The following is a 20,734-nucleotide window of genomic DNA, read 5'->3' as shown; positions in this document are numbered from 1 at the left end:
TACATTATCCAAGTTTGAGCAAAAGAAACCTCTTAAATATTTTAGAAGATGTTTTATTTATTATTTACTGCAGTATAATTTTTATAACTCACTTTTCTCTTTGCATCTTAATTACAATTGTATATCAATATTATATTGCTTTATTTAATAGAATGTGTTCTAGAATTTCATTCATTCCCTCAGTCACTCATTTATTTATTCAGTCAACACAGATAACGTGTCCTCACAGTGTCCTCACTGTGCTGGGAGATATATAGGACCTAGCTATAGCCTGTAAGGAGTTTATCACCGAGTGAAGGAGAAAGCAATAATGATCACAAATCAATGGTAAAAATGGGTAGGCACTCCAAGAGAAATACTAAAGAGATAGGCTCAGTCATTGGATGTGTGAGATAGACGAGGATGCTGTAGAAGGAATCAGGGTGGTGAACATCCTGGGAGAAAAATGGCAGGGGAGAATGGGGGTTGGGTGTATTACGAGCATGTTCACTGCCATGGGACCAAGGTAGCCAACTTGGTAAAGTTTTTTTTTTTAAAAGGGACCATTGGGATTATCTATATAGTGTTTTATTATAGAACCATTTTCTCCTTTAATTCGCCTCTTGGAGAATTCAGAGATTGCCAGACAGTGCTAAAACCAGTTGAACTAACTGGCTTAGGTGAATCAATAATTTTGTGAAACTTGAAATTTTATCTGAGAAAGACATGGGTTGTTATAACGAAAACTCATGTAGCATATTAACATGTTGACAGTTGTTGCCAAATCTGTAAGTGGCGTAATAGGAAGTGAAATTAGCTTCTAGAACTTCTGACATATAAATAAGTCAGAGATATCACTTTTGAATCTTGCCTTCCTAAACTTTTATTACAAATGGAGGAGGAAATTTTACTTTATAAGGACAGAATTAATTTGGGATGGAAACATTTAACTTAATTTTAAAAACTGTAATCATAGCAATTTGAGTCTGTTTTTATAAAAGGACATTGCAGATTCCTGTTGGTAGTTTTTTTTTTTTTTTCCTTTCATTTCTTTCCAGAGATTGAAAAGACGATCTTATGATATAACCAAGACTTTTAACCTTGGGGTTATTCAGGATGAAACAGGAATGTAATAGGTTTCTTATACTTCCTCTGGAGTTCTTACACTGAGAATGATAAAAGTCATAATTCAGATTTATAAAGTACATTTAAAAACTAATTTAGCATACAGTAACTTAAAAATTCAGAATACTTTCTATTTTTACCGAAATAATGAAAAATTTAAGTACCATGTAGAAAATTAATAGTGAGAAACTTAAGCCTTTAAAAAGATGAAAGCAATGATCTCAGTGTACTTGTGACTCTAATCCAAAATTCTCATTTTTGCTTGGTTTTGCCCATCCACTTAGCTGTGGCTTCTATGCACAGGTTATCTCATGACTCTCAAAATCTCTTACTTTACCTAAGTAGACAATACTTCTGCTTTTAGGGAAATGGTATTTTCATATCCACATCAAATATTTATGTATTTTGCTCCTCAAAAGAAAAAAAAGAATGTTGTTTAAAAAACACAAGAATCACAGTCAAACTTTCCCTTCTGATTCAATAGGAGAAAAAATGTGGCTGATGTGTGCTGAAGCTTTTATCATTTCTACACATCAAGACACTTAAGAACTTTTGATAAATTTGCTTCTTTAGTCCAGAATATTTGGCAGTACTGTATTTTCAACCACAGGGCTAGCTAATGAGGAAGAAAATTTCAGAGCATTCAGAGTGTCTGACATTTGAACAACTCCAACGTGAGAAAAGCCAGTTAGCAGTTATTCAGAATACTGCCTCAAGGGAGTTGGCATTCCTGGTGTGTAGGTATCTGGTCCCCTGAGGTCACAAAATGGACTCTCAACACTGGCCCTTGGAAGGGGACTTGGGCTGCCCATGGGGAAAAAGGGGAAGAGAATGTGGTTCTGCCCAGTTCCAACTTCTCCATGGGGCAGACAGGGCAAGAGCCTAATCTGCTGATGAAGGGTCCTTTGTGGCCACATTTTCCTTTTGGTGCAATTTCATTAGTTAAAGTGTTCACAAAAGCAGCAACTAAACATGGCAGGGTATGTTCTGAAATACTGATTTGTTTCCCTAGCCAAAGTTCCTTTTACCCATCCCTGTACAGCCTTCCCCCCACCTTTCAATTAGCCATTTTGCATTTATTGCCTCAGAGAAGAAATTCTTGGCAGAAAAGTATGAAACGCCTAGGTTTTGAGTTTCAAAAGATTTAGGCAACTCAGGAGATTGAAAAGGACTGAGGTGCAGAGAATCTGCTTGGAAGAGTACTTGTTGACATAAAGCAAAGCTTCCTGCCCCCCAAAATAGATAAAGGTTTTTCCTGCCTGGTGGGGCTGGGGCTTAGGGTTGTGAAAGAGGAAGTCATAAGAGCTCAGATGTGGTTGCTTGAGACAAGGACCTTGTGTCGCTGAGATTAGGCTCTTGTCTCATTGCAGAAAGAATTCAGAGTCAAGACTTGAGACACAGAGGTCAAGAAAGTAAAGTGAGGATTTATTAAGGGCTAGCTAATAAAGCTCTTGAGGGGAGAGCAGGCAGGCTCAGGGGAGCAGCTGTGCTAAATGTCTTTGGCAAGTTGGTTACAAAGGGTGCAAAGATAAATAGTCGAAATATTCACGGGGGAGAGAAGGGTTTGAGGTTGTAGTCCCTGATTTTCATTCCAGATCCACCTTCCTAAGGGGAGGAGGGATTTTTGTCCTTATTTAGTCTGGATCAGAAGTGCCATGGTGTCGGTGCATGGTGGGGACTTCTAATTTGCAAGGCTAATTTTATGGTAATCAGGGCATAGTAAGCAAAAGGTTACACTAGGACACTGGAGATTCGTGCCTTTTCCCATCGTTTCTTTGCCTGCCTCTAGGACACTTCTCTCTCCAAAATGTGTGGTTTCTTATCAGTCCTGATGTCCCTGCTTTTCTTAGTCTGCCCAAGGACCTCTGTTGTTCACATGATGTATGGTTTCCTGCCATTTGGCCAGCAATCTCCTTTCTCTTATCAGATCTAGCTATCTGCCTGCTCTAACACCTGCATCCTCACTGCTGGTGTACCCTTCCCTGCAAGCCTAGAGGTGGGGACGGGGTGACAGTTACATACGGATTTTGGCAGAGAGTTAGGTGACCGTAGTTCAGCCCATCACAGCATCTAGGGTCCAGGGAGTTTGTATGTTGCTAAGGCTGGAGGGCTGTAGCTCAGCCCTCAGTTCCCAAGGCTGCCCTCTGTCAATGTTGGCCTCTCTTGAGATACACACTTTCCCTTCTGGTCTTCAGTATTTGGACATGCAGACTCACCTTAGAACTACTATTCTCAGTCTTACCGCAGGCCCAGGGAGTCAGAAACTCGGGGGTTGGAGTTCAGTGATGTGTATTATAAAAAGCCTTGCAAATGGTTTTCTGACGGCCCAAAGTTTGAGAATAACTGGTATACAGGGTGGTTGCCTGGGTAAGACATTGGGAGGTGGGGAAGCAGGGAGAATAGAACCTCTGAAAAGGGAAGAGGGTAGAAATACTTTCTGTTCAAATTTTTGCTTGGTTTGGGTACTTTAACCCTGTTGGGAAGGAAGAAATTTTTTCCTACCCATCTAGGTTCTTCTGGCTGGCCCAAGAATGAAATTGCCATGAAACAGATTAACAGGAGAAAATAAAACAAAACTTTAATGTATGCATGGGAGTGGCCCGGGAAAACTGAGTAACCCACCAAAATGGCTGAACTCCTCACCTTAGTTCTTATCTTCGGCTAAAGACAAAAGAGGATGTTGCAGGTAGTGGTCTGGGCCTTCAAAGGGGAGGAGGGCTATTTACACGGAGATGGAAAAACAAATGTTTGATGAACCAGTGTTTGCTGGGCTGTGCAGAAAACGTGGGACACTGAGTAGACTCTATGCATGATAGATTTCACACCTTGTGAGTGGTGGATAATTCATGTGATGTGAATTGTGGGTGTCCAGCATGCGTTCTATGTATACCCTGAGGCCAGGAGAGTGATGGAATGCTGTACAGTAAACTCCTGCTTACAGCACACTATACAGTTCAAAAGATGCCTTTGCGTTTGCTGCCATCTAATTTAAATGTATAGGTTATTATTATCTTTCAACCTGAAAATCAGGCAATATCACCATTAACTTAGAAACTCTTAGTTACTGGTGTCATGGTGTCTTAGCGAATCTCAAAAATCTATGTTTGCTTCTTTGAAGGTATTTATTAATGTGAATGAAATATAACAATTCAATTCTCCAAGTTTATTCTGTGTTGATAATGTGTTCTGTGATTTTGAATGGCTGTGTTCTATCTTTAAATAAGTGAATTCAGAGGGAAAAAAAGGCCCTGCCAAATTTCCCCCAGCACACCTAGTCTGTATTTATAGATCTCTCTGGGGATAGCTCTATTCTGGGAATAGGCCCTTTATCCACATTTGTTTAGGCAGTTAAGGGGGAGGTAACAAGAAAAACTTCCCAAGTCGTCCGTCTCTTAAAAATAACCAGCCTAAATTAATCCTCATGCCAAAGTGACACATTTTGGGTGGCAAATTTTGTTCCCCTACAGCCGTATTACCCCTGCATCAGTCATTAAATCTCATCATTGTACCATTAGTTCATTTGGCTCTACTCTTAAAAAAAAGTTGAGCTAATACAGCCTCTCGTTTCAGACTTATATTTTTAACATAAAGCTTAAGTCAGAACATAAGTATAGTAATAATTAAAATGGAGATATGTTATCAAACTAAAGACTAGACTTTAATATCCTAAATATCTTTTTAGAAGATTTAATATGTATTTCTTGATGTCTGTAAATTACACACATAACTTTCAATGCCTTTGCTATGCCCATTTATTGAAATAACTTAACCATACATTAAGAAGATTAACTCCAAATAGCTTCCTCTGATGTGTTGTGGTTAGTGTAGGCTGCTGATTAGCTTAACTTTTGAAGTCAGGATAATAAGTGTAAATCCTTGTGGAATTATCTATTCTGTTGAATTTGCTTGTGGTAGGGGTAACCAGCTAATAGTTAAAGATTTAAGATTCAAAAATGTTTCATTAATTCAGATTTAGACAAGACACGCACTAATATTTGATACTTATGGAGGTTCAACTCAAAGGCTAGAGCAGAGAAGAAGTAGAGACGACTGGCAAAAAACGGAGCCACCTGGGGCAGAGGGACTAGCGACAGACAGGAGGGAAGATCTGAAGCCAGCTAATTGCTGTGGGTTCTGTGGCATCAGGGCTGGTGAAAGCAGGTTCTTTTACCCAAAGCTGGGGATCATACCAGAATCCACAGAGTGAGCAGAGCTGAGATTATAGTGAAAATCCAAGAATGATAGGAATACTTGTCATTTTATAGAAAATAATGCTAACGTCTTTATTCTCCTCAGTGCTTTTCTTAGAGGATGCTAAAATATCTTTGCACATCTTTGTAGTGATTGAGTAAATTCCTTATGTTGTTTTATAATACCCATTTCTATAAATAAGCCCACAGAATATTAATTACTGCATACTTAATAATCATATGAGGAGTTTGCTGAAATGTGACATGGGTACATGTGATGATTTTAAAAATATGTTCACAAATTCTTTGACACACCTCCTTTCAAGAGGCAAAGCCCAATTTCCCTCCTCACTCCCCTGGAGTTGGGGCTAGATCTAGTGACTCACTCTCAGCAAAGAGAATAAAGTAGAAGTGATGGTGTGCTATTTTGGAGACGAGGACAGAATAACCCTGTGAATTTCTCCTCTTCCTCTCTCTCTCTCTCTCTCTGTTCCTTTGGTCTGAGGGAAACCAGCTATCATGTGGTGAGAACAGGTCCACATTGTGGGGATCTGACTGAGCCAACAGTATATGAGTAGCCATCTTGGAAGCAAATCTGCAAGCCTTCAGATGACTACGGTTCCTGCTAACATCATGACTGCCACCTCATGAGAGATCCTAAGCTGGAATCATCCAGTGAAGGTGATCCTGAATTCCTGACCCACAGAAACTAAGATGTACTAAATATTTGTTGCTTTAAGCTACTGAACTTTGGACAATTTGTTACACGGCAACAGACAACTAATTAAGTATATATATTGTTGAGTTGATGTAAATGTGGCAGTGGTTCCATGTAGAAGTAAATCATGAACACAGGATTAATTCAGGCAAGTGTCAATATTCAAGAAAATTTCCCTTTTTATAACCAAAATACTCTGCTAACTCTCTGGGTTTATGGCCTGTTCTTAACTCATTTTAAACAGAAGTTTCTAATAATTGTGGTTACTTATTGCTGATTAAAAAATGTTGTCTGACACCTGCACCCTAATGTTCACAGCAGCACTATTTACAATAGCCAAGACATGGAAACAGCCTAAATGTCCATCAACGGATGACTGGATAAGGAAGATGTGGTATATTTATACAATGGAATACTATTCAGCCATAAAAACCAACAACATAACGCCATTTGCAGCAACATGGATGCTCCTAGAGAATGTCATTCTAAGTGAAGTAAGCCAGAAAGAGAAAGAAAAATACCATATGAGATCGCTCATATGTGGAATCTAAAAAACAAAAACAAAAAAACAAAGCATAAATACAAAACAGAAATAGACTCATAGACATAGAATACAAACTTGTGGTTGCCAAGGGGGTGGAGGGTGGGAAGGGATAGACGGGATTTTGAAATTGCAGAATAGATAAACAAGATTATACTGTAAAGCACAGGGAAATATACACAAGATCTTATGGTGGCTCACAGAGAAAAAAATGTGACAGTGAATATATATATGTTCATGTATAACTGAAAAATTGTGCTCTACACTGGAATTTGACACATTGTAAAATGATTATAAATCAATAAAAAATGTTTTAAAAAATGTTGTCTGAGAAAAAAATCTTAATCCTATGGTTTGCACATGCAAGCAGTACAGACAGACAGTAGGTGTACTAGTCAGCTCAGGCTACCATAACAAATACCACAGCCTGGGAGGCTTCAACAGCAGAAATGGATTTTCTCATAGTTCTGGAGGCTGGAATTCCAAGATCAAGGTGTCTGGTAGGGGCTCTTTTCCTGTCTTACAGTCAGCTGTCTTCTCACTGTGTCCTCACATGGCAGGAGTTGGGGGTAGAAAGGGTGGAGGGTGAGAGAGAGAGATGGAGGGGGTGAAGAGAGAGAGAGAGAGAGAGAGTGAACAGAGTGAACGAGCACACGGGCACTCTGATGTCTCTCCTTATAAGGACACTAATCTTATTGTATCAGGGCCCCACCCTTATGATCTCACTGAACCTTAATTACTTCTTTATAGTGCGTATCTCCAAATACAGTCACATCAGGGATTAGGGCTTCAACATGTGAATTTTGAAGGGAAAAAATTCAGTCCATAGCATAAGGCAATAATTAAAGTCTGAGATGGGGGTGGAAAAGCATGTTATTGTCTAAATTATCTTCTCCTGATTTTGGGGAGAGGGGTTGTGAGTGGGGAAAGGAACCCATACAGCATTTGAGTCTTCCATGGGGTCAGAATTAACAGAGAGAAGTCAGTAAACACGGAGTGATGTAATTAACAACTGCGATCAAGCAACTTATGTAAATGTTGGAAAGATCAGAGAAACAGCAGGTATTACAGGATAGTTCATGAAAAGAAAATACTTCATACTTCCTGTTCCGGGGGCTCTTGCTTTAAGGGATGTTTCCAACTTCTGTAAATAATTATTTTTTGTTATCCCCTTATATGATTATTCAGTGATTTTATAAAAATCAAACTTTTATTTTGTTGTATTGAGATACTCAGTCCTATACAGACCCCTGGTTGTTCAGGAATTTACCCGTTTTCTAACAGAACTTATAAGGTTTCATATTTTACATTTAGAGCTTTAGCCACTTGGAGGTTATACTTATGTGTAGCAAGAGACATAGATCTAAAATTTGATCTTTTACCAAATAGTTATCCAGTTGTCTTAATAACAAATTTTTTAAAAGCCCATCCTTTCCCAGTGCTTAGAGGCTCCATCATCACAGTGATTTTTATTTAAGTTCAATTTAACTAATATATATATATTTATTGAGTACCTACTATGGGTTGGATACTGCACTTGAGAAGTACAAAGAGGAAGGAGACTTGGCCTCTGCCTTTGAATTTCTGGCAGCCTAATTCAGACTTCTAAAACTATTAAAACCATTTCCTAAAGTGGGATAAGAGACTGCTAACAGACTTTATCAATAGCTTTTATTTAAATGGCAAGATCTCTCATCTTTCTCAAGAGACCATCTGACTTTGATCACATTTTTCCTTTTAGAAAACTAAGAGATTTGATGTGGCTGAAGTACAGTTGTGACACTCAGAAGTCCTTTCTTTCTAAACTCATCTGAAATTTGAGAACTGAGAGACATGCCATTCCTACTGTCTTGTTTGTTTCAGGGACCCTGAAACCACAGAAGCACAGGAGGCAGAATACACAATCACTTGGCTGATAACTGCCATTTCTCAGCAAATCTGAGTGCTGTGCCTGAAGTCCAAGATCTCTTTCTCAGCTTGTATTTATTGCTTTTTTATTAGAAATGCTCTTGTCTAATGGTTTCATGAACATAGATTGGAAATCTGAAACAAGAGATACTTTCCCTGGTAAGGAATTACTTTGGTTATGAAGTAATGGGAACTAGTGGTATGTCCTGGAAGTGAGGACACATTTTCTGTTAAATATGGTGTTTCCTCTTTTATGAATATCACACATTGCACAAATACTTGTGGTGTGCCTTCCAAATACCAGGTAAATGGATGACGTATGCTGGGTACTGGTTTCAACTTCCCAATTTTGCTTGAATATTTTCCTCTATTTCACCTTGGTATTTCCCTTCTAGTTACACTATTATGCATATGTTATATATGTACCACAGACATAAAATCTCAGGGCTGGTGGGAAGCTTAGCATTTAGTTGATTTATCAGCTGTGTCTTGCATCCACTGGTGCTCCAGCTCATGCTTAAAATACTGTATTAGAACAAATGGATTAGAGTGAGTTCTGGGAAGGTGGTTTTATGGAAGCTGAACAGTCACTGACTTGAACCATAGCATGGTAGTTGTCGTAAAGGTAGTTCAGACATGTGCTGTACAGAGAAAAGAAGAAATGGAAGAAAAACAGGTGGCCAATATACTGGGGACTACCTAACTTACTATCCAAGCCAGGACACTTTTGAGAGTGAAAGAGGGACTACTAATAATTAAGTTAGGACAACAGCAACAAGCTGGGACTGTCCTTGGTAAAGCATAATGGATTTAAGAAGGTGGAAAGAGCAAGCACACTGTTCATTAAGAACCTAGAGACATCAGAAGGGCCTGATGAGTGTTTTGGGACTGCCCAGTTAGACACTTTCCCTCCTAGTATAAGGTAAGAGACTGCTATCAGACTTTACCAATAGCTTTTCTTTAAATGGAAAGATCGCTCATCTTTCTTGTGGTCTTGACATTTAAATTTAGGTTTGCAATTAAGGAGCAAAAGAATCATATTCCAAATAAGGACCCTGAAGACAAAGGCTCCTACAGACTTTGGGCCTTCTTGTCATTCTGATGTCTCCAGGGTTTGTGCGGACACTGATAACCAACTCCATGCCTCTGCCAAGCGAGATTTGGGGATCAGAAATGCTTTCTCTGCAGCCTCTCAAGAGTCTCTCCAATTAGCTTCAATACCAAGAAAATCAGAAATCCCAGACCAACAGCGGATGTGGCAGGAATCCCGAGACAATTCACAACTTCCCTACCCAATTTAGGGTTATCTGCCTGGAACCATTTCAACTGGCAGTGGAAGGCAGCTTAAGAAGCTAAATGCTAAATACAAACAGCAGTCACCAAGGTGAAGACCCTTGTCAGTTAACTCTTGCTATTTGTGTTACGCACCCAGCTAAGATTTACTGCGTGCTGATTATCTCATTTGTACTTCACTTAGCCATACGGCCTCCATGCGAGTGCTCTTCCTGTTTCCCCTTACATAAGCGAAACTCAGGCTCAGAAGGCTAAATGACTCCCCAAGGTTGACAGGTGAACTAGGGCTTGGATAAGGGCTGCAAGCCTGGTCCTCCTTCTTGCTCTGCCACCTGCTGGCACGTGGCAGAAGCGCACGGAGATGCTGGGGGAGGTCCACGCTTGGCAGGCCTTGGACAGTCACTTTCTCTTCGCTAAAGTGCTCCAGTAGGTGAAGTGGGAAGAGACGCAGCGAAGTGATACCCGTGAAGGCTGGAGTCAGATCCTGACGTAGGGGCGTCTAGAAAAGGCTCGCTCGGCCCTCCCACAACACTACAGCGGCTGCGTCAGTGACCCGCGGCCCTCACTCAACATGGCGGCCGAGGCGCCAGCGGCCTCCTGCCCTTCCCCATCATGGCGGCGGCCGGACCCGCCTCCCTGGGCGCCGGAGTCATGTGACCCACACAATGGCTGAGCGCCTACTCCAGGCTTCCCGGCAACGCCGAGTGAAAGCCATGACGGCCGCCGCGGGTTCGGCGCGCCAAGCTGCAGTGCCCCTGCTTCTGTGCGCGCTGCTGGCGCCCGGCGGCGCGTACGTGCTCGACGACTCCGACGGGCTGGGCCGGGAGTTCGACGGCATCGGCGCAGTCAGCGGCGGGGGGGTGAGCTGAGGGCAGCGGGGCGCCCCGGGGGGCGCCGGGGGTCCGCCCCCTCCCGCCCCACAAGCCCCCGCGGCGCAGCCCCGCGTTTCGACGCACTCCTGTCGCGGCCGCGCTCCCGGCGGGCGCCGGTCGTCCGGCTGTCAGGACGCTCCTGCTGTGGAGCTGGGATCTGCGGTTGTTCGCTTAAATGAACCTGTAGAGGCAGTTAGGTTTACCAGATGAGGATCCGGAGGTCCACCGAGTATGTCTTAGGTCTAGATAGTGACAAGGCTGGGGCTCAGATCCTCCCTTAACCTTAGCGACGGGGCCTGGGGCCTCGGGCCTTTTCGCCGCGGAGAGGGCAATTTTGGGAGGGTCGCTCCAGAGATGGCCAGGGACCCGGGGAGCATCTGTTTGCCTAGAGGATTCCCAGTGGGATGCTTTGGCTGTGCCTCTTTTAAGGAAAGGAGGTCAGCGTGCGGTTGCGCTCTTTCAAAGGGGCAAGTGGCGGATAGGTTTCTGTTTGGAGGCACAGCAGATGCCCCCAAGGCCTCTGTAGGAAGGTGAGAGGACTGAAACTAGGATCCTCCCTCCCTCCCTTTTCTTTCTTTTCTTTTTTCTGGCCTGCCTGCCTGCCTGCCTGCCTGCCTGCCTTCTTTCCTTCCTTCCGGCAGGCTACACTAGTATCAGCTGATAGTCTGGGATTGTTTACTGTTGGGGGACTGTTTTTCTCTTTGATGATCAAGGCCCAAAGGGTGAGTTGCCATCTGGAAGGGTTAGTGCCTCATTGGTGGATTTCTGTATGCGAGGAGAGGGAAATGTTGGGTCACCAACCAAAACAGTGACTCACCACCGTTAGAGGGCATAAGAATCACGTGGTGTGCTTGTTTAAATGCAGACTCTGGGCTCCCTCCAGCCCCCTGACTTTGTAGTTCCGAAGTGGGGTCTGAGAATCTGTTTTTTAACAGATGCACCAGTTGATTCGCATACTAACTATTGAGAGAACTTTTTTCCCTGATCCAAGGATCTCTGGAGGTAGGGATGAGCTCTTTGTGTGTTTGTATGTGATAAATTTTTAATTTTAGAGTTTCAGATTAACAGGGAAGTTGCCAAGACAGTACAGAGTTCTCATATACCCTGCAGCCAGTTTTTCCCTATTATGAGCATCCCACATTAGTAAGATACATTTGTCCCAACCAATATTGTTAACATTAATGAAAGTCCATACTTCCTTTCATATTTCCTTTGTTGTTACCTATTGCTCTTTTTCTGTTGCAGGATCCTGTCCAGGATACTAATTACATTTAATTGACATGTCTCAGTCATTTCTAGGCTGTGTCAGTTGGGATTAGTTCCTGTTATGTGGGTATTCTAAAACACTTACGTTAAGGGAGACAGGAGGGTTGTTTCGGCTTAATGCAAAATTTTTATTGGCACAGCTAGTAATTTCCTTGGTTCTCTAGTCATGAGGACAGGTGGCTCCTAGGCCTGGGAGCTTGCTACAGTAGCGTGATTATTCTTGGCTCTTAACAGTTTACTTGGCCCTGTCCCTTCCTGTTTGACCTTTGTCTTGTCTTTGTTTTATCCCCTTCTGTTTATTGCCTTTGGATCCGTGGGGTTTATTATGGTGGCTGACCTTTGGGTGAGAGGGGTTTTCCATTTTGTACCACAGATCATAGCTAGAGCTGATTTTATTTGACAGTGGTAAGGCTGAGCTCTTGAATGGGTTGTTCGTTGGGTTGAGTCAGATGGCGCTTGTATCCTTAGATGCAGTTCAAAATTAGCTTGAGTGCTTGCTTTGCTGGGTAGGTGGTTCAGGCTGATCTCAGCTTATCAATAACCAGTGTTGTGGCTGCACCCGCCCTTGTGGTTCTTGTTATGATTGCAAGATGCCCTCAGCCATAACCATCAGAAAACTTTGGGGAAAAAAAAATTGTTACTCACAGATTCTGGAATGCACATGGCACACCTGGGGCCACACAGGGAGATTGCAGGGTCGGGGAGTCTGAAATTCTGCTTTCATTAGGGTCCACAGTGAGGGCCTAGGGTTTTGTGGGCTTACTTTTTATTGGTGAGTTAAAACTTAAGAGTGGAAATTTAAAGTGGAGGGAGAGAAAAAATAAGTGGCCCAAATGATGGTCAGCTAGCCAAATCAACCAAAAAACAGAGGTCTCTCCTCATCTGGGTCTTTACCTAGTTCTGTGGCTATCAACATGTTTGTGATAGCCGGCTCTGAAGTGGGGTACCTCTTTGAAGTGGATGCCTCGAAATCAAGGCTTAAGTCTTGCACTTACATTACAAAAAAAAGGAGAAACCAACTGCCAGGGATTACACTACAAACCACCCTTGATGGCTAGGCATTGGAGTCAATGGTGAAGACATTAACTGCCTGAGTAGCTGATTTGCTAAAAGTCAGGGATAAGGCATGTTATAACCTAGAAGTACACATCTAAATAGGATTATAGTAGCACCCTTATAATTACACAAGCAGTAGCCTGAAATCCAATTTGTAGACATTGTTCCAAGCTTAAAGGGCCCCACCTTGAAACCAGGTCAGTGATCTTGGGGCCCTAAGAATCTGTTCAGAGGTTAGCATAATACTGTGATTAACATCTTGGGCCAGTAGGTGTGAACCTATCCTGAGTTGGTGGATTGCATCGTATCTCATTTAACTACTCTCTTAGAATAGGTCAGTTCAATTTAAGGGTTGTGTTTCAAGAGGCAGTGATGTGGGTGTGCTTATAAAATTAGGCCTATATGGTGCAGATGTCTGATTTAGGCTATTTAATAAGAGGCATTTCTATGGAAAGAAAAGAAAAACAATGGTTAGGTTGTGCGGCAGATTATAAACCTAGTCTGAGTCTTGAGGGTAGCTAGTTGAGATTTCTAGTTGTAGGGCTTAAAGCATCTTCAGCCAGTGTGGAGATAGATGGTGACAATCAAAGATTTTCCTAATTTGCAGTTTGAGTATCTCCGGGGAGGGGTTTTTCTGAGTGTCCCACACAGCAATAGACATGAAGATTGTTCATGCGTGAACTGCTGTGGTGATTTCTTTGGCATTTATATCAGGTTGTCTCACTTCAGCTTGCATGGCTTCAGGAAAAGGGCAGTTTTAGTTCCTAATAATTCCAAGTCAGAAAAGTGAGAAAATGAAAACGTTAGTTTGTAGAGTTGTAGCCAGATATCATAGGAAGTGAGAAGAATTCAGTATTCAGTCCAGTTTATAGGTAGGAAACAAACTGTAAAGACAATTAACAGAACAAAAATCTGATATCCGTAGGATTTACCATAGTTTTCTATTGAAGCATAATTTTTCTCTCTACAGTCACCCCTTTGCCCCAGTTTTTATCAGAGATAATCAAAATAAAGCTAATTTGCTCGCAAAGTAAGTCTAGTCTCATTCAGCCTGGCCCGGTTATATAAGTACAGCAAGAATAGTGATTGACCAAATGGGCTCTCTTGAGTGTGCTCTGCTAGACCTTTGAGCAAGGAATCTCAGATTGGGCTCTTAAATAAAAGTCTCTCTGAAGGCAAGGAAACCAAGCCATGAACTTACCATCAGATTTCACCTGCAATACTGATAGATCTGGGTGAATTTCTTTCTTCTCGAGGTCCCCAAAATATCCTGAGATTCCTGCATCTGCCAGGAAGTGACCTTCCTTACTTATCTGGTAAGGTTTCTGGGAACCCTGTAAGCAAGTTACCAGGCTGATTTTTTCCAAAGGGCTTTATTGACTCCGTTAGTCAACCTTAGTTCCTTAAATCTGTCTGGTCATATTGAATCTGTGTACATTTCTCTCAAGTAGACATTCCAGTGCTTCCAGTTGTGTCCTGTTGCAGGGAGGACAGATTCTTGCTGAACTTATGCAAATAACTATATTACTGTGAAAATAAGAATTCTCACTAAGAGTTTCTGAGTTCTGGAGGGATCATGGTGGTGGTGGGGGAGATTTTTTATTTTTGTTTACAAGGATACACTTTACCAAATTGCTGTAAATCATAGTCAACTTAGGAAAAAAGATTTCCTTAAGTCTGGAAAAAATAAAACATTAAAGAACCACAATGTTTCAAGTAAAAAGTCGTAAGAAATTATAATGATCCTCATCAGTTCATTCAGTCCAGTGTAATTAATTCCTGTTAATCTTGATCTTTTGATAGCAGCTTTATGAATCTTGTTTTACCTTTACAGAGTTCTGTAAATTCTTACCCTGTTCATCAGTATGATCTGAAAGGTACCAGAACCTGTACTTGTTAGAGTCCTTTCTACAAGTCTCCTTGAAGATGAAGCACTTTTGGAAGAACACTTTTGCAAAAACATCAGAGTAAAATCACTGTAAATGACAAAAAGACTTAAAAACCACCATGTTAAAGATTGGCTGGAAGTTTATGGTAATGCAATCGACAAGGACATTTGGTTATTTCTTTGACATTCAACATTTTAAGATAACTAGAATTACAAGTGGTAACATACGGAACATAGCAGATATCTACGAATGTCATATAATTTCTGAAATACGTATAACTACGTATGTCCATACAAGTATAGCCTAGAGCAAGTTTAGCATTACATCTTATTTGACAATGCTTCCCATGAAATTTAACATACCAAATAGGCCTAATTAGTTTAATGTCTCGCTTTTTATAAGGAGAAAGAACAAATCTTTTAGGTGTTTCAGGGCCCCTCTGGAAAATCTCCAAATTAGTTTGAGGTCAAAAGACTTCATTTAGAATTTTACTTTGGGAATTTTGTCAAGAATACCAAAAGATGTTTAAACACTTGATTAAATAGGATCACAGGTCACTGTAAAATAATACTTGGTTATCCATTTAACCAAAATGACAAGGACTTTGTAGGCAAGTACAGAAAGTTACCTATTTTAACCCAACTTAACCCCTCTCCCCCTACCCACAGCTTTTGCTCTTTTAATAGAGAAGACTTAGGTTTTTAAGTAATTAAAGATCTGATAAAGATAATGTGAAGCATAGACTATTATTTTGATAAAACACAGACTCTTTGTTTCCTAGGCAGATTACTTGAAAGGTAAAGAAAAACCTTTCACAATCTTATCAAGATATACCCATAGTCCAATAAAAATTTATCTTTTTAGCAGTTGAAAGAAGATTAAGTTTTAGTTTTACATAAGTACACTATTTATTAAAATTTATTTTAAAAGCTCCTTATAATAAATTTATTTCAACTAGGTTGACTACACAAAGTAAAATTCTCTCTCCCCCTTTCTTTTCCCAGCTTTCTATACCCACTCATCTTGCCTACTTTAGGGCAAAATTACTTTAATTTCCATTAACAAAAATATATCTCCATACCTCATACGTTTTCTTACCCAAAATGCATCCTGCTTTCATTGCGTAGAGTTGCTTCTCATATTATTTCCAGTATTTTTAATTACATATATTAATGAGATTGCTTAACTCTTAGAAACCTTAATTTGTACTGAAGATTAGGAAGTAAGCAGTTGTGAACTGTGTTATACCAGCATCTATAGATTGGCAAATTTATGAATGTATTTTATAATTTCTAGAAGCATATGCTTCTTTTTCTGTAGTACAGTTTTCCAGTATAGCACAGGACATGTTTACTACCAGATCTAAATATCTTTAGTTTCTCTGTAATAAGAAACCAAAAGTAGGTAAACCTATGTTCAGTAATTAATGTTTCAGCATTGTATATTATTTGGAAATAATCTATATAGATAATGAGTGTTCATCATTTAACTTAGTAATACTCTAATATTGCAAGTTACCAAAGAGACTTGGGTGATTATTTTTAAATAGACATACCGTAAAACATAATTATAAAAGTGGGTGCCACAGCCATCAGAGCTTAAGTTAGGCACTTGCATTACAAAATGAAAAAGCCAGTGGGTAACTTGGTCTGTAGTCTGATCACAGATCTGACCTGCAGCAGGGAAAAAACCCCCAAAAACAAAACCAAAAAACCCCTATTCCCTAACCCAACTGATTCTTCTTGATTTTTAAACTTTTATTTCCTAATGTTGCAACCTCACTCATAGGTGCTGGTGTATATTTCAAGGTAAACAGTAGACTAATGAGCTAATGTATTAATTTCTTACTACTACCTTTCTCCTTTTTATTTTTGTGGTTTAAACCTGGAATTGCCAGTATTTCATAAAATGAGGACCCATGTGTCCTAGTATCTTTACTTTGATATTAAATCCATTGTTTAACTTGCTGAAAAATGGAAACCTTTCATTATTTTATGTTTATTAACTCAGTTTTTAAATTATTAAAATGAGAAGAATTGTTTTGTAACTCAGAGTGGGAAACTCTTATCTGTTATGATAGTGTATGTATGTGAAACACATTATTCATCCTAGAAGTTCAGTAAATGCTGATTGAATGAAAATGACTCAACAGTATATTTGCACACCATTTTTAACTTCTTTCTGGAGACCCTGGTACCTAGCACAGTTTGTGGTAGTAAATTTTGGAATGTCCTCACTTAATTTTCATACCTGATATGGAAGGCAGTATGTTACACGCAGACTTAGAGCAGATTGCTAGGGGTCTTTTCCAGGTCCTCCCATTCACTGTATGGCCTTGGGCAGGTTATTTAACCTTTCTGTATCTCAGGTATTTTTCCGAGATATGGTGACACCTGCCTGGTAGGAACATTGTGAGGATAGATGTCAAGACACATAGGATGGCATCTGCCACGTGATTAATTTTGGTTAATATCATTCTGTTTCATAGATTAGGGGAGAGGAAGTTATCCCAAGGACTTTAGATGAAAAACTTGTTCCAGTTTGGGTATACAATGCCTGCCATTTATTGAGAGCTTACTGTTTTCCCAGTACTGTGCTAAGACTTCTTCTTGAACTGCTTGTAAACAGCTCCAGGCCTCATTCAGGGAGCATGATGAGCAATTTGGTAATTTGTTATTGCTTCATGGTACATTTCAACGTTTTGCTATACTTTTCCTAACTGACTATTGCCATTGACTCATGCTTTTGCATTAGGCATGACATAGGCTTGTGATAGCATAATGATGTGGTGTGTTTGCTGAAAGTTGGCACTTTCAATGTTAAGGACAGGAAAGCGTAGAGGATGAAATAACTCCAAAACAGCAAAACACACTGTTCTAACAATAATATATATTGTTAACGTAATGTGGGGAAGGAAGTGTTGTTTACCTTGGGTCAAGGGTAGGTTAGTGTGCACATACAGCATTCATTCACTGAAGAGTGCTGACTTCAGTATCTGAGCCTCTGTTGGTCTGTAAACAGTGACTATATTTTAAAAAACAATTTGTGTGTACAGAGCCTGTCATTTCTTGAGAACTTACCGTGTGCCAGCTACTGTGATAAGTCCTTTACGTATTTCTTATTTTAGCCTTAGGACAGCTGAATGAGTAACATAACCCACTTTATGATAATTTGCTCTTGGTCACATTGTTTGTTTTACGTAATCATGATGCAAGTGCCATCTGACTCAAAGCCTGTATTATGTGCAACAAATGATAACATAAAAGATATTAAATAATACTACTGAATAAGGGAGTAAGTCGTGTTATGAACTTGAATAAGACACAGTCCCTGTCCTTGAGAAACTTAGAGGAGAGACAGGGAAGTAAAGCAGTGAGCAGGCTGCAGGGTTAGAAGAGTTATGGTAGAGATGTGCACCTGGTGCCGAGGGAGTCCACAGTCCGCAGGAGAGGCTCCTGCAGTGGGGAGGAACAGGAGGGATCCTTCCTTGAAGAGATGGAGTTTGACCCAAAAGGTGAAAGATGAATTGGAATTGGCCAAATGAGGGTGTGGAATGCATTCCAGACAGAAGAAAGAAAACTAGTTTGCTATAGCTAGATAGAAGGTGTGAGCATAATAAGGGATAAAATGTCAGAGTTAGAATCCAAATAATTAAGGGATTTGAGTATAAAACTGAACAATCTGAACTTTATCCTGAAAGCTCTTGGGGGAGAGGAGGCCTTGGCAGGTTTAAACAGAGTAGTTTCATGGTTAGATTTGTGTTTTGGGAAGATTAATCTGGTAAGTAGTTTGGAGGATAGAATACTGGGAGGCAGGTGGGAGACCCTGAAACCATTTAGGCTGTTCTAATAATTGAGGAGGGCCTAGATGGAGGTAGTGGGCTTGAAGATGAGTGGGTGGATTTGAGAGAGATTAAGGAGGTCTTGGTGACTGAAGATGGATGGAAAGTTCGGTGAAAGGGTGATCCTATGTTTTTGATTCGGGCAGATGCTCTTTTCCTAAGATAGCAGATACATTAGAGGGAAACAAATTTAGGGGAAAATGCTATGGCTGGGGCTCTGCTGAGCTTGAGGTGGCTGGAGAGCAGCTCCACGGGCCTGCTTCTCAGTGCCGGGGGCTGGGAGGGGCTGGGTGTGAGGGGGAGAACAGGGGGCCACCAGCATGTCAGTGGTAGCATGTATGAGAGCGTAATACCGAACGGCAGCCCCGTGAGCGCCAGGTCTGGCCCTTGCCATTGCCATGCACCTGGCGAGGTGTCAGTGGTTTGAACCTAGGGCTTGTCTGGCTTCCAAGCGTAGGGACATACCGTTGTGTCATATTAAGACCTATCTCTTTTATTCCCCTTACCTATATTGCTCCCTAAAGTATACATAATTGGTCAGTTGTTGGTTTTGGTGATTTCTTTGTTCAAGCAGTTATCAGTCATGGTTTGGGTGTGATCGAGTGTTGTTGCCTGGCTCTTCTATTACTCTCTGTCCATGCATTCTGATGCCAGTCTTGTGTGAGGTTTCCTTAGGACAGCTTGGCCTGGGGGGGGGGTCATTGTGTGGTCATTGTGAATAACAACAGATAGCACCCATAAATCTCTAATAAGGATGAGGAGAGAAAAGGATTCTTTAAGCATTACTGATTGCAGTACTTCTCTACAAGATGCTGAGGGGGGAAATTACCTGATATTAATGAATATCCTTGCCATCCTGTCAAGATACTGTATTTAACAAACAGCCTTAACATAGAGAAGCTAAGTTTCATTTCCTCTAATAACCACTGTCTGAGTCAAGGTCCTTAAGATAAACTTGTAACCATGAGATTCATCAATAGTCTTAGCAAGCTTACCTCCCAGCCAACCCTCATCTCAGTAGAGGAGTAACTTGGTTGTTGTTTGGAACCCATGTTTTAGCTGTTGGACAAACAACAGCCCTGTTTGCCTCATAATGGGCAAAACAAAGGCAGACAAACAAATAACCTGGGAAATGACTTTCCACAGCTCAGCTCTGCCCAAGAGCTGGCTGAATATGGGCATGCTAGATGGTGTGCATAAACACTGTGAAAAAGTATTCATGACTGGATTTGTTTTATTCATTCTTTTGAAAACTTTTTTTTTTAGGCAACCTCTCGACTTCTAGTAAATTACCCAGAGCCCTATCGTTCTCAAATATTGGATTATCTCTTTAAGGTAAAGAAAAAATAATTATTTAATGGTACCTGTGATTTTTTTTTAGAAACTGTGGTGAATTTCACCAATAGACCTTAATCACCTTCACCATTCTGGTCTTTAAAAAATTGACAAACTACTTTTGGAATAAGTTACTATTTATTTGAAGTTTTGCTTTGGTTTTCTCATCTGTAAAACCAAAGGCAGTGATTAGTAATTGTCTTGAAGTGTTTTGTCCTTCATACAATGAATCACAGTGTTAATACTGTTACTTCTTTCCCCAGCCGAACTTCGGTGCCTCTTTGCATATTCTAAAAGTTGAAATAGGTGGTGATGGGCAGACAACAGGTAGGAGTATTTGGGGAATGGGATTGTTTCTCCCCCAACCTTTGAATCTGTACCTAAACTTATGGACTGTGATTTCAGAATATAAATGATATCAGCACTTTTGATTTTGGTTATTGTTTAGATTGTTCCTTATTGTTCCTTTTTTATTCTAATTGTTAAAATATTCATTTTTCTATACAAAACAGGATTTGGACTTTAGATTACCTATTTAGTTGAAAAATCAGTAGTAAACACATCCGCAATTTTTTATGAACTAATATTCACTAGACAGCATTTAGGGACAGTTTGGAATTTTATTGAGAAGTTAAAAAAAGAAAGCTTTTAATGTATAAAACATGTAAGGTGTTACTCGCTTTAAATAAAATATGTGACAAAAATATAAGTAATCAGTATT

At 40.4% G+C, this 20,734-nt stretch overlaps 1 protein-coding gene across 7 annotated transcripts in view; it reads left to right on the top strand.

The window, feature by feature from the left end:
- The first annotated feature begins 10,387 nt into the window (after positions 1-10,387).
- Positions 10,388-20,734, top strand: part of GALC (galactosylceramidase) — a 57,303-nt gene continuing 46,956 nt past the window's right edge. The window contains exons 1-3 of one of the 7 annotated variants that reach the window (XM_032482465.1): positions 10,388-10,614; positions 19,945-20,013; positions 20,277-20,340. In XM_032482465.1, the coding sequence (XP_032338356.1) occupies positions 10,420-10,614; positions 19,945-20,013; positions 20,277-20,340 (328 nt within the window). In that variant the 5' untranslated portion in view covers positions 10,388-10,419. Of the gene's footprint in view, positions 10,615-10,740; positions 11,157-11,238; positions 11,629-16,876; positions 18,352-19,944; positions 20,014-20,276; positions 20,341-20,734 lie in introns of those variants that run through there. The other 6 variants (XM_032482468.1, XM_014564478.2, XM_032482466.1 and 3 more) reach the window with 6 other exon arrangements.

This window comes from Camelus ferus, chromosome 6 (assembly GCF_009834535.1).
Source record: "Camelus ferus isolate YT-003-E chromosome 6, BCGSAC_Cfer_1.0, whole genome shotgun sequence".
NCBI classification, from domain to species: Eukaryota; Metazoa; Chordata; class Mammalia; order Artiodactyla; family Camelidae; genus Camelus; species Camelus ferus.
The sequence above is the reverse complement of the archived record's forward strand: the minus strand, read 5'-3'. Positions and strand labels throughout refer to the sequence as shown.